The following is a 14,967-nucleotide window of genomic DNA, read 5'->3' as shown; positions in this document are numbered from 1 at the left end:
TCTGCCTCAAAAATCGGAAATATATGGCCACAATTATATCCTAATAATATATTGTATTCTAAAATGCACCTACTATTACTTCCAGGATGGAGCTTAATGCCCATGACTAGACTACTGCAAAGGACAAGGAGTGTTCTACATTACTTTTTATTAAATAGGATCACAGGTTATTTCCAGAGATATCTAGAAATTAACACCAGTTGTATGTATACATCTTCCTAATACTCATAGTAGCTAAGATCAAATTATTAGCAAATTGGTCCCGTTTTTGTTTTTAAAGCATACAGTATTTAAAGCATAAACTGCAATGATTATATTGGAGTTACCTAAAAAATATAAAAACTAATTAGAATCTGGAAGGAAAAATACAAAGGATGAGAAAAAGAAAAAGTATCCAACCTCCAAAATGAATAAATAGGTCAGCCCTTCTATTTGGAGGTTAATGCTCTGTCTTGACTGCTTATTTCAGATAAAACCATGTGTACTAATTCCATCACAATTCTTATTCCACATTACAAAAATCACATAAATTTGGCACGATTAGCAATCTACTTAGAAGAAACATAAATGCAACAATATATTAAAAATGGAAACTGCACACCTACACCACTGCTCTTTTTAGAGAACAGTGAACACTTTAATAAGCACCAAGTTCACAGAAAAAAAAAGAAGGAATTCTGCTATGCACATAAACCAATGGCACTGAAAATAACAGACACCGTTCATAATTTATTTTCTTTATAATGGTCCCATTCTATTATTTTGCTAATCCATTTACTGTCCTATGATTGGTTATTTATTGAACAAGTTGGATGCTATACGACTGAAACTTCCATGCTAAATTAACCTTAGTTACACCTCGTAGATTCAGATCATAATCTCAAACTTCCTCAAATTTAGAGAAAATGGTAAAATATTTTGCAAGGTTACCTAACCTTCTTTTCACTCTACCTTCTCTTATCTTCTCTAGTGTCTGTGAAACTGGAACGTTTCCAAGAGTTGGACATATGACCTCTTGTCAGTTTACACAAGCTTCAATTCATTTTAAATCCTAAATTATGACATAATTTCATTGCTACAAGACTTCCACTGTACCTGCTACGCTGGCAATAATCTTAACATTCCATTAAAATCAAGGATAATTAAAGATCCAGCTATGAGTGCAAGGACAGCAGAGCTGAGGAGCACTAGAGTGGGCAAAGGACAATGGCAGCCGTGTGACGTGAGGGAATCACTGCTAAAGTGCTGGGGAGAGTGCCCACAGAGAAAACACAGTATCTTTAGGGAACTTGGTATATTAAAGATAGCTTCCTTTTTTTCCCTCAGCTGCTAAAGAGATCACCTATGGACACAAGTAAAATTTAAAACTGAGAGACTGTTTTTATCAACTTGAAAAGTAAACAGCATATAAATAAATACTGGACAAGGGCAACCCTGTTATAGAATAACAGTAAGTTCCAAATGAACCTTCAAAACCACAATCTGACAAAAATGCAAACTACATAATAAACACATAATCCAATTTTAAAACTATATACAAACTCAAACATTTTAAATTGAAAAAAAAACATTAAGCAACAAAATCGAGACATCCCAAACACCAAAGGCAAAACTGAAGGTAAATGGCAATCTAATGGCACAAATGCCTCCATAAACAATGTTATTGTTAATAATCCATAGGAGAGACACCTTTGAGAGATCATGGTTCAGATTTTCAAATGTTTTGGGGTAAAGTGACCTGAGACCGATTCTTGAGCCTATTGTAATTCTGATTCAGATACATGGGCATGCCCTTCCAATAACATCATGAGATGAATAAACAGAAAATCTTGTCTCCTTCCTGCCTTTGAAGACACTAACAGCAACCATATTCATGGACACAGGACTTTCTAGTAAGCTGAAGGCAAAGGAACTGACTGGTATATAAGGAGTGTGGTACTTCTATTTCCTTTACATATGGTTTGGCTCAAGTCAAAAAGCCTACAATTAATGAAATAAAGAATTCCTCATGTTACATGCTAGATGACACATACCATGAACAGTGAATCTACAAATATTACTTCCAAAGCCTAGTTATCTGTTAGCAATGTACATTATCAAGAGGCTTTATAAAATGTTTTAAATGCCAACCATTACTTAGGCATGAATGATATGCGTAAGTCCAGAATATTGATAAAAATCAACCAGCATGTCACTCACTTCAACTCTCATTTTAAATAGGCACTGTGAAAATGGGAGTGCTGCTGTATAGTAATGAGTAGTATATAATGAAATTAGTGTTTTTTAATGAGTACCTGCTCTACATTAATTCCCTTTAAAGAAGCACATGAAATATTAAAAAAAATTTTTATCAGTCTATAAAAGGAGTTAGTGTTTAGAAAAGAAAATGAAGCACTTGCATCTTCATTTTTAAAAAATTCACAAAGGTGCAAACAATGTAATGCTTTCCAGGCTCACATGGGCAGATCAGTACTATTATGTCTAGTTTTCCTAGATGTACCATCATCTCGTGGTAGTGCTTTCTGCAAATTGGACATAGCAGCAGTTTTCTCAATGTCTATCACAGCATACAGCTCTGTGCGCCTGGTAGGGGTCTGTGGAAGAGGAGTTGTAGGCGTTTTTGGAGTCTGAGGGTTGTCGGAGTCACTGCCACCTTCCAAGTCAACCTGTATGTAATTGAGCTGCCTGTGTTCTAAACTCGGGCGTCTGATATCAAAGTTAAAGACTGTTGGTATACAGTCCCGACGCCTTGAATATTCTATTTTGTGAGCACTTGCTGGCACTGTTACATTCTCTGTATTTACATAGTTATGCATTGGATCTAGATTATTATGGTAGCCATTTAGAGATGGGGTCTTTGGTCCTAAATTGTCATCTTCATCCCTACTTAGCTTGCGGGCTTCCCAAACAGGAGGCAAAGATGGTAAATTTTCATAGTTTAATAATGCAGTTCTTCTCTGAGCTGAGTTGTTGATATTCTGGGTATCTGAGGTACTGGTGGATGTCAGACGACCTCTCCTGACCCCTGAGGCACTAGGGATAGATAACCCATTTATGTTTTCATACACCAGTTTGTTAACAGAGGGTACGTCTCTTCGTTCATCACTGTCATATCCAGTGTCCCATTCTGTGTTATTTGCACCACTTCCACTGACTTGATCTCTTCCAATTTTCTCCAGTTTCTCTTTTTCCATTAACTGCTTTTGAACAGGAGTCGGTCCTAAGACAAATCTGACTACCTCAGGTTCAAGAAGAACCTGAGGGTCCCTGTCCTCAATACTACTAGGTTCTTCTTTTGGAGTGTTGCTTTCAGCATTAGAAATCCTCGCCTCCAATGGGACATGCACACTTGTGCAATTTTTCCGCTCTTCTTGCACACCTGTAGTGTTGACATAGGTATGTACCTAAAAGAAAAGAGTAAAGTGAATCAGTAACTTGCTTAAAAAAATGAAAATAAAACAAAGAAAGTATGACCACATATGTTAATTTTATTGATTAGCTCTCTCTCTAAATATATTCTTTCTTTGAGGCTTTTGCACTTGTTTTTTACTAATAGAAAGGTGTGTGTGGAGGGGTGGTGTTGTTGAAATGTAGCTTCCTAATTTGAAAAAAGAATAACTACTCGACCCTGACCAGTGTGGCTCAGTTGGTTGAGCATTGTTCCACAAAGCAAAAAGTTGCCGGACCAATTCCCAGTCAGGATACATGCCTGGGTTGCAGTTTTGGTCCCTGGTCAGAGCGTGTATAAGAGGCAACCAATCAATGTTTCCCTTTCACATCAGTGTTTCTCTCTCCTCCTTCCCCTCTCACTAAAAATAAATAAATAAAATCTTTTAAAAAATGTTTTTAAAGAATAACTACTCTAACATGCAACAGTATACTCAATTGTTAAACATGAAAAGCATATTGTTCCAAAAAAAAAAAAATCAGGAACAAATAGGGATTATAATTTCATTGTTCTAGAAATGGTCATAAATGCATGAAGCCATAATTCAGAAATAAATATTAAAAAGGAAGATATAAATTTATCATTATTTACAGATGATTTGACTATATAAATAAAGCCTAGTAGATTTAATCAGAGTTCTGTAAAATTCATAGAATAAAATAAATACTCTCTATTAAGAAATAATCACTAAAACGATAATGAAAAGCTCAATTGTATTTTGGGGGACAAAATAAAAAATATTTAGAAGTCTATTCATAAAATATGAAGAACTCAAAAATAAAATGCAAAATTGAGAGAAATGTAATTACAGTAAATAATAAAAGAACTCATGCATTATGTAAAGAACACAAAGAAATGAATTTTAAAACAACAAAATTTTCGCCCTGGCTGGTGTGGCTCTGTGGATTGAATGTCAGCCTGTGGACCACTGGTTCGATATCCAGTCAGGGCACATGCCTGGGTTGCAGGCCAGGTCCCCAGTTGGAGGAAAACAAGAGGCAACCACACAGTGATGTTTCTCTCCCTCTCTTTCTCCCTCCCGTCCCTTCTCTCTAAAAATAAATAAATAAAATCTTTTAAAAAATCCATTCTTTAAAAAAAAAATTCTTAATGATAAATGACCATGGGGTTTATAAAAGATAAGTATGCAACTAATTAATTCACAATGTTTAACCAGATAATTCATTCCTCAAATGAAAAACAGGATAGTCAGGAATATTACATAGTTCTATAAAAATGCTGACAACAAAATCTTCCTCCCTGCTAGTAGTCCACTAATTATAAACTATAATATAAGCAGTAGAATAGATTCTGAATTGACTGGAAGTTATTGTAATGGGAACTGGCTATTACTCATGCCTGTCTTTACCTATAGATATTCCTCTCCTGAACCCACAAACTACTGTAATACTAAGTTTCCCTCAACACCTGTACATATTTCAGCATATCAGTAAATTTACACTATTTCCTCTGATTCTTCACTATAAAAGTCATATACAGTAATAGCTAAATTCAAACTGACTGAAATCTTAACCTCTACACTTGAACTCCACACAAGCCATTATCCTGTTAGACAGTCACACATGCTTACCTGTTCCTCAGCCACAAGCAAAGGATGTGTAGATTCTTCACCTACTGAAGGCAAGCGTGCACTTCCCACAGAAGGATGTCTGCTTGAAGGATGGGATGAAGCATCTCCAAATGAGGGATATCGAGGATATCCATTAGGTAAGTTCTGAGCAGCAAACCCTGGAGCTGGGTTTTTGTTTGTTTATTGGTTTACAAAGAAAAGCAGGATACAGAGGCAGGGGAGAGAGAATAAAAATGACTAAGAATCCAATCTGTACTGACAGGATCAAGGTGTTTCTGGTAAGACACAGCAGAAACCAGAGCACAAAAAGCACATCCCTCCATGCCAACTTTCCACTCACATTTTAGGTAAAATGAAACATTGAATGTTACCATATTTAAATTATTAAACATGTTTATAATTATAGCCAATACCTTTTTAAAACTGACAACCATTACACTTAGACAATGGTGATTTCTAACATTTTACAGATTAAATATCCATCGTCGATAGTTTATAAAATACAAGAAGGAAAATGGGTACTTACTTGTAGGTGTTCGAGGTGTTCTGGGTACTTCCAATTCTGTCTGATGATTGTTCCTTTCAACAACTGGTTCTTCCACCACATTTATACTATTATTTTGCATAATCTCTTGCAACATGTTAAATAATTCTTCTGCACGGGCACACTTAAAGGCAAAGATTCCTACAAATATAAACCAGAAGGGAACAATGGTTACTAGATCTTTTAAAAAGATATAAGAGCACCTGTCAAAGAATAAAATTGTAAAATAAGCATTCTGTGTAAATACCTGATATATTAATGGTATTCCCTGTTTCAAAACATAAACCCCATAGTTTTCATTTATCTAAGGGAGATGGCTCAAAGTAAGGCAGATAAAAACAAGATTTGCACACTTTCTTTAATCTGCTTTTAACAGCAGGAGGAGCCCAACTCACTATTACCAATATGATTCTATACCATTTGACAGGTCTGGCTCATTATCATGTTTAATTATTATAATAATTCTATAAGACAGGGATTATCATTCACCTCTGGTACCGAAAAAATCTTATGCTTGACAGAGGTATCTTACCCAAGGCCTTTCAAATTATAGGTAGCAAAATAATCAAACTATGTACTGTTTGACTCTTAAAATTTAGAGTCTTTTCTCAACAAGTTATAAGAGCAAGAACACAGAGTCAATTTACTAGGACTAATTACTTACTGAAAATCTTAAAGCTGATATAAATCAAAACTCTAGACATAGAGAATGTGCTTAATAAATGCTTGCTAAGTGAATACATAGTTTACTATATCTCTTTTCTTAATAATGCATTTGAGTAATTTTTTTTCTATCAGGAGAAAGTAAAATATTAAACATTTTATAAAGAATAACTAAAAGAATAGTATTTCAAATGTGACAAGGGTTGTAGAAAAAAATTAATGGCTCCTCCTACCTTGTCCAGTCTGACATCGTCGACCACTTTCAAAAGAAAAGAGATTCGAATCATAGCCGTAGCGTCGCAGGCAGAGGTAGTGCCATTTAACCGAGTCACGTTTGCGAGTGTATAAAATGAGTTCTGTGTCTGTAAGTTCCATTATGCCAGAACCTAACTCATTGCCATCATCATCCACATTAATGACCTAAAAAAAGGAAGTTTAATTAGTGCTAGCCTAATGTGTCCACTCAACAGTCATATCTATATTTCACCAACTACTGATTGATTCAGTTGCTTGCTCCTCTATTAGTTCATTCACCAACCAATGTGTGCGCAGAACTATGTAGCAGGATAATACACGGTTTGTATTAGCAAAGAATTTACATTCCCACTCGGGAGATAAGCTCATGTTAAGGTAAGGCCTTGTACTATTAAGTTCCAGAAAATGGCCAGAGACTATGAAGAACAGGTATCACTTAGAAAGAACTTACTGTACCCCTGGAACTAGGCAAAGTGTTTTACATGTACTTTTCCATTTTAATCCTCATAACACTCCTAAACTGGGTAATACTGCTTTCTCTATCCTACAAAAATGAAACAAAGACTTAGTGATAATGTAACCTATCCAAGGTCACAAAACTATGAAGCAACAGGGTTGTGATCTACACTGAAGTTTGATCCAGAGGCTATGATTTATAGCAGACTAAGGCAAGACTACAAGAGGTAAAATAGCTGTGGATGGGTAAGGAATAATGTGTTTAGCCTCTAGGTAACAGAACACCACAGAAGTTTCAGAATGATGAAAGAGGAAGATTAATTTGATGTCAACTGCAGGATGGATCACAGTGGTGACTCAAGGTAGAGTCCAGTTAAGAAATTATCCAGGCATGAATCAATGACTGGAGGTAGAATCAATGACTAAAGAGGGATATATAAAATGGCATTTTAGAGAAAGTAATTCCAAAGGGCGGGTAAAAGAATATTCTACACTGTAAGAAAATGTCATTATCATTTGTTAAAATAAGAAAAGGCAGAGTGAACAAAAAGGGTCTGAAGGTAAAAGTGAAAAAGATATATCAAGTGAAGTAAAAGAATATCCAAAAGGGCAGTAAGAGTAATTTAAGCAGTTTTACTGACCTTAAACTTGTTCCGATGGTTATCTGGGACAGAGTCTTTACCTGGACAGCTACAACAGCTACCCATGGCTTCTTTCAGAAGACCATGTGAGCACTACATGAAAGATAATTTTTAAAAAATTATTAGACATAGGATTTAAAATCATAAAGTGTAAGGTTTTAGAAATCATCTAACACAAACTCTGAATTATTTTGATGAGGAAAATTAAACCCAACAAAGTATGTGCCTGGAGATAGATTTCACACAACTGGTGAATTTTGCTCAGTGACAATGACAATAATTTTGTGAGGTAGATGTCACAGAAATCTCAAAACCTCCAGTTTAATTTGCAAAGGTCTGCTTATTTTAAAATTATCTTAAAAAGCAAGCCAATTTAAAGTCTCATATGTGGCACTATTTAAATAAAGTAATTCATAGAATTAACATTTATTGCTTATCAGAAATTTCATGTCCCTCTTTTAATAAATTTCCATAGGGATGCTAGACTTCTGGCTTGGCAGGTTTTTTTATTACTCGTAGTATCTTTTATGTACTCCACCAGGCAAGAATTCATTGGTAAATAAGACACAAAAACAAATTTGGAATAGTTCACTAAGAGAGACAGACAACTCAAAGTTCAAGCAATAGCTTAAAGAAAATACTGGCAAGGACTTCTGGCCAAGATGGAGGCCTAAATAGACATGCTGTGTCTATCCACAACTAAGAAGGAATACAACTAACTCAAAACTAGAGACAACCAGAAGTTCCAGAAAATCGAACTGCATGGAAGTCCAACAAACAAAGATATAAAGAAGAAATACACATCCAGACAGATAGGAGGGGTGAAGCCAGGGTGGAGAAGATGCGGTGTGGTGGCAGCAGCGGCAGGCCAGTGGAAAGCACAGTCAAACACTTAAAAAAGTCTAGAGGAACACCTCGGGAACACTTCCAGCACCAGACAAGACTTCACAGCTCTCAGTCCAAGTGCCAGGGAAAAGAAAACCTCATTGCTTCTGACTGTGAAAACCAGTGGGGGTTGGAGTGGAGGAAGAAACTACCAGTCTCTCAGCAGAGTCCACTTGTTTAAAGGGCCCCTACGGTCCTAGAACATCTGCAAACCCACCCACTCTTGGAACGACAGCCCGAGCAACAGCTAGAGGGGTGCCAGTCCCATACAAAAGTGGGAGAAATGCCTGGAAAGGGGAGAGTACTGAGCAAGCAGCATTGTTCCTACTCAGATCCCTCCCCAACATACAGTGCCACAACGTGATTAAACAGGTACCCTGTACTGACAAATACCTAATGGTCTGCCCCTTACAACATAACAGGTGCGACACCTCTACCTAAGACACAAAGACAAACATAGGAGCCTGTCAAGATGAGACAGAGAAGTATAGCTCAAAAGAGGGAACAAATCAAGGTTCCAGTGGGAGAAGTAAGCAATAAGAAAACAGTCAACCTAGCAAACGAGGAGACAGCCAACCTAACAGACACAGAGTTCAAAACACTGGTGATAAAGATGCTCACAGACTTGACAGATATCCTTAAGTATGGCAAATGCATAAGGGAAGAAGTGAAGGCTCTACTAAGTGAAACGAAGGAAAATCCTCACAAACCCAATGGTGAAAGGAAGGACACTGGGGTTCAAATCAATGATTTGGAACATAAGGAAGAAAAAAAGTCAACCAGTATAGAATGAAGAAACAACTGAAAAAAATGAGGAGAGCTTAGGAACCTCTGGGACAACTTTAAATGCGCCAACATCCAAATCACAGGGGTGTCAGAAGGAGAAGAGGAAGAGCAAGAAATCGAAAGCTTATGTGAAAATATAGTGAAGGAAACTTCCCAAATTTGGTGAAGGGAATAGACATACAAGTCCAGGAAGCACGGAGAGTCCTGAACAAGCTAGACCCAAAGAGGACCACATCAAGACACATCATAATTAAAATCCCACATGTTAAAGATAAAAAGAGAATCTTAAAAGCAGCAAGAGAAAAGCAGAGACTTACCTACAAAGGGGTGCCTAAAGGACTATCAGCTGATTTCTCAAAAGACACTTTGCAGGCAAGAAGGGAATGAAAAGAAGTATTCAGTGTAATGAAAAGCAAGGACCAACAACCAAGACTACTCTATCCAGCAAAGCTATCATTTAAAATGGAAGGGCAGATACAGTGCTTTTCAGACAAGGTAAAGCTAAAGGAGTTCATCATCACCAAGTCATTATTATATGAAATGTTAAAAGGACTTATTTATGAAAAGGAAGATCAACACTATGAACATTAAAGTGACAACAAACTCAGAACTATCAACAACTGAATCTGAAAAAAAAAAAAAAACAAAGCAAACAATCAGAACAGAAACAGAATTGTAAGTATGGGGATCATTTGGAGGTTATCAGCTAGGAAGGGGAAGGGGAAAATGGGGAAATGGTGCAGGGATTAAGAAGCATGATTGGCTGGTACAAAATAGAGAGGGGTAAGTTAAGAATAATATAGGAAAGGGTGAAGCCAAAGAACTTATATGCATGACCCATGGACATGAACTAAGGGGCAGTGGGATTGCTGGAGGGAAGCGGGGTACTGGGAAGAGGAGAGCAAAGCAAGAAGAAATTGGGACAACTTTAACAACATAATCAATAAAATATACTTTAAAAAATAATAAATAAAATACTGGCAAGACTGATAGTGTATCTATCTAATCCTGCTTTCTCACAGGAAAAGCAGGTTATAGGCAACAGGTTATAGGTAAGAGGTTACAGGTGACATTAAGTGTTCAAGAACACTCCAAATGAGCAAAGGAAAAATTTAAAACAAACAAGGGAAAGAGAATGTGACAACACTTGAAAAAGGGGAAGAGAAAAAGCACAAGAAACTACTAAACATTAAAAGCATAAATCTGATTAAAAACTTGCTTAAAATTCTTTAGTGCCTCTTTTCTACATTCAGGGAAAAATTCAAAGCTTGTCAGTTTGCCATGAGATCCTTCCCTGGCTACAGATCTAAACTCTTCCTTCTCTCTGCTCCAAGCTCTACCCAGGCACATTCAACCATGTCCCCAGAGCATCTTGTTCTCTCACACCTCTCCATGTTGCTCCCCTTCTGCTTCTTTCCTTTCTCAAGATTCAACCCAGAGTGGTGTGTTCAGGAAGCTTTCTCTGACTCCAACCAACTAGGCGAATTATACTTCTTATGTAACCCCTTAATCTCCAAAGCACCCAGGGCTTCCCATATCACAGCATCTTTCTCACTGGTTACTTTAGAAGAAACTGCGGTAGATTGTCTGTTTACTTATGTATCTCCTTCCCGCCACTATGGGCCCCTTTCCAGCAGGGATGAATCTTATTCATTTCTGCACTGCCCGTGCCAAACACAATACCTAGCACACAGTAGGTGCTTTAATTCTCTTGTAAGCTGAATGAACTGTACTAAACAAAGGTAAAGAATGTCTGACAGGTATAAATATTAAAAGGAAAAATTGCATCAGTGTATAAACCAAAACAGTAATAGTAAAATTAATTAAGACTCATTTTAGTATTTTGCTTTAATATGCCACCTAAACATCATGACACAGAGATGATTACATCACAGTATGTACCTCTGAAGAATCATGAGTCTAAAAGGGGAGATAGAGACATAAACAAATAATACATTACGGCCAACCTTATATTAGAATATGAGAAAAGTTCTGTGGGTACAGAAAAGGGAGCAACTAACTTTGTGCGTTGGGCAGGGCAGGGAAGTAGCATTTGAATTGGTACTTAAAAAGGTGAGCAGAAACAGTGTACTAAGCAAAAAATAGAAATAAGTACTTGAGATGGATAAAAGAGAATGTGCAAAGACAAAGGTCTCAAAAGGTTGCACTGCATTTAGGAGAAACTAAAGCACATGGGACAACTCGAGCTGAGGATAGGCTGTAACATAAGCAGGGGTCGGCCGAACCAGAAAGCATCTTGAACAAGGCAGGGATATGCGACTCCCACCAACTTGGGGAAGTTAGCCTGTGTCCAGTGTTCCCACTGTCAAATGGACAGGGCCCTACCATGGCATTTATTTAGTCTACTGTAATTTTTATCTGTTTTACCACTCACTTCATTTGTGATCTTCCTGAAGATAAGAACGTTGCCTTCTTAATTTTGTAGGGCACTAAGCATACTGCTTGACAGAGCACAGAGTCCATAATGTTTAAGTTTTAAAAAATTAATAAATGTTTAATAAATTATAGGATGAGAAGGAGGCATATTTTTAAACTTTTTAAAGCAGAAGGGTAATTGATAAAAACAAAGTTTCTTGAAATCACATGTTTAGCCTCACCACTGACCTACTCCTGAACATAAAGAGCTCAAAGATTACTTTGGTGCAGCTTTGGCCTCAAAAGATGGTGCTTCAAAGGTACGTTTTAAAACTATTTCTCAAAAGGAGTAGAAAAATCATTCTCCCACTTGCCATTTTCACAGGCCACCTAAGGCAGCACCTCCTGTGTTGGCAGGGATATGTGAGTAGTGGTGCAGCCTACTTGGGGACTCTTGTGGACACTGGATGTTTCCACACAACCACAATTAATGGAAGCCTAACACGTTGACACAACAACCTTATGTGCCATAACAAGGAGAATGGATTTTATCCCACACAAAATGGAAAGCCACTGAAGAATTTTAAGCAGGAAAGTGGTGCTCAGGACTTCATTATAAATATATCCTTCTGCAGGATAAATTGAAGTCAAAGTTTAGCTCAGAAAAAGGGAAATCAGTTAGAGACTACTTTAAGAAAGAAATATGTTAAAGACCTAAAACCAGAACATTAACAGTGGCGAAAGAGATGAAAAGATGAATTTAAGAAACATTTACGAAGACAAATCAGTGGCTGGCTAGCTACAAGGGAAAGCAGAGGCAGCTTCCAGGCAGCAAATGCAGAGTGCTGGCTCCATTGCCAGAGACAGAAAAAAATGGTGTCTCCAAGTGGAAATAACGGTGATTAATTCAGCTTTAGCCATGCTAAACGGAGATTCTAGAGAACAATAAAATGGATACATGCAATAGAGTGTTCAGTACATGAGTATGGGTTGAAGGAGGTAAAATATTGGAACAGATGTGGTAATTAAAGCTACAAAACAGAAGACACTGCTCAAGGACAGTATAAAAAGTGGTCTGAGGTTGAAAACCTCAAGAATACAAATGTATAAGCACTAAAGTAGAGAAAAGCAAATAAAGAAAAATAAAAAGACCAGAATAATACTAATTAAGAAAAGAAAGTGTCAGGAAAGAGAGTTCCATCCTTAAAGCAGCAGAGGCAGAGGCCAAACTGCAGTGAGCAGATGGAAGGTAAGGAAGTGGCCCCAGAGAATAAAAACTGCTCTTTCAAAAACAAGTTTTAGAAGCAAAAGAGTATTGTGCTAAGGTATGGACAAGACATGGTTTCAAAAGAAAATATGATATTTGAGTTATTTACTGTTGTAAGACAACAAATTAATGCAGGTTTGTAATCAATAAGTCAGGAAAGGAAAAGGAGTAGGAGGAGGAGGAATGCCTCGTCCTTTGAGGAGAAAGGGAAGAAAATAAGGATGTGTGGAACATAGTACAGAAGCCGAAGAAAATTAACACCTATCATCCTAAATCACCTTTGTAAAATAGAAAGCAAGTCTGCAAAATGAAGAGAATGAAAGGATTATTCACTGAGGAGCTAACCAAGAAAGACTGCAGGGTTACTAAGCAGGCTGTGCTGAGAGCTCAGAGAGGCTGCAAAGTTAGTTTACACTGTTTTTCTAGCTGTGCTCAGCAGTCCAGCAGGTAGAAAGTTCAAATGACCCAGGATCAGACGGTAAGAGAACAAGAAAATTAAAGGACATGAGCAATACCCAGGGGTTATTAGAAGGGCTGGGCAGAGTTTCTGAAGTGATGGATCATCAGGTCTGGTCAGGAAAGAAGTAAAAAAGACGGCTGATGAAATGGGAGAAAATGCAGGCAAAAAGGAACAGGAGGATTCAGTAAGGTTGAAGAACAGGCTTAGTATGAGTGACATACTGAATTAGCTGGAACAACAGGCAGTTGTGTCAATTTTCAACATAAAAGGGGACTTTTTTTAATGGGGAGTTTTCATCCATATCTCTGACTCCTCTTCCTGAACCACAAACTCCTAGGCAAGGAGAAAGGCAAGATACTAGATATTCTTCACTTATGACCCCCAGGCTAATATTTGGAGAGCACGTCTGAGTTAAGTAAGACCTAATAATATGCACTAATACTGCAAACATGTGATCTCATCAACTCACAGTGCCAAGTTCATAACTCAGCAAAAACACAGAGATTTACTATGCTCCCTTAAGAAAGCAACTTAGCAAAGTACCAATAACTAGGATACAATCAAGAGCAAAAGGTAGCTACTGTTTGGGAGGATCAATATTGCAACAGTGTGCTGAATATTTTAAATTAGTAAACACTGTCTAAAGTTTAATTAAAGCCATTTTTCCATATTCTCTGGGGGCGGGAGGTGACAGCAAATCAGCAGGCAAAATGATTGCATTAAAGAAAACATTAAGGGAGAGACTGGCATTAAAGAAAACATTAAGGGAGAGACTGACAATAATATAGTCTTAGTAGGAAATTTTATCACACCCCCCCTTTGAAATCAATGGATAGATCTTCCAGACAAAAAATCAACAAGAAAACAGCAGCCTTAAACATTAAACTAGACTAGATGAGTTTAATTGATATTTTTTGAGCATTTCACCCCAAAGCAGCAGGATATATACATTCTTTTCAAGTGTACATGGAACAATTTTTTAAAATAGACCAAGTGTTAGGACACAAAACAAGTCTCAAGAAATTTAAGAAGACTGAAATCATATCAAGCATCATCTCTGACCACATGGTATAAAACTGGAAATCAATTACAAGAAAAAAACCAAAACACACAAACACATGGAGGCTAAATAACATATTATTAAACACTGAATGTGCTAACAATGAGGACACAGTGAACGCAGTCCTAAGAGAGAAATTCAAAGCAATACAGGCCTACCTCAAGAAATAAGAAAAATCTTAAATAAACAATCTAACCTTATACCTGAAAGAACTAGAAAAAGAACAACACAGCCCAAAGTGAGTCGAAGGAAGTAATAAAGATCAGAGTGGAAATAAACTAGATAGAGACTAAAAAATAGAAAGATCAATGAAACCAAGAGGTAGTTCTTTGAAAAGATAAACAAGATAGATAAACCTTTAACCAGACTCATCAAGAAAAAAAGAAGTGGACCCAAATAAATAAAATCAGAAACAAAACAGAAGTAATAACTGAAACCACAGAAATACAAAGACATATAAGAAAATATTACAAACTAATTGGACAATCTGGAAAAAAGAGATAAATTCCTAGAAACATACAGTCTTCCAAAACTG

At 36.9% G+C, this 14,967-nt stretch overlaps 1 protein-coding gene across 1 annotated transcript in view; it reads right to left on the bottom strand.

Annotated features, from left to right (window-relative positions):
• Positions 1-995: 995 nt before the first annotated feature.
• The window catches only part of FRS2 (fibroblast growth factor receptor substrate 2), a 131,112-nt gene continuing 117,140 nt past the window's right edge, over positions 996-14,967 (bottom strand). The window contains exons 6-10 of the mRNA XM_090273597.1: positions 7,599-7,691; positions 6,480-6,666; positions 5,566-5,724; positions 5,040-5,203; positions 996-3,404 (exon numbers count right to left, since the gene is read on the bottom strand). Coding sequence (XP_090129723.1) covers positions 2,454-3,404; positions 5,040-5,203; positions 5,566-5,724; positions 6,480-6,666; positions 7,599-7,664 — 1,527 coding nt within the window. The 5' untranslated portion in view covers positions 7,665-7,691 and the 3' untranslated portion in view covers positions 996-2,453. The remainder of the gene's footprint in view (positions 3,405-5,039; positions 5,204-5,565; positions 5,725-6,479; positions 6,667-7,598; positions 7,692-14,967) is intronic.

The sequence above is a fragment of the Furipterus horrens genome, unplaced genomic scaffold, assembly GCF_987537825.1.
Source record: "Furipterus horrens unplaced genomic scaffold, mFurHor1.1.pri manual_scaffold_4, whole genome shotgun sequence".
Taxonomy (NCBI): domain Eukaryota; kingdom Metazoa; phylum Chordata; class Mammalia; order Chiroptera; family Furipteridae; genus Furipterus; species Furipterus horrens.
The sequence above is the reverse complement of the archived record's forward strand: the minus strand, read 5'-3'. Positions and strand labels throughout refer to the sequence as shown.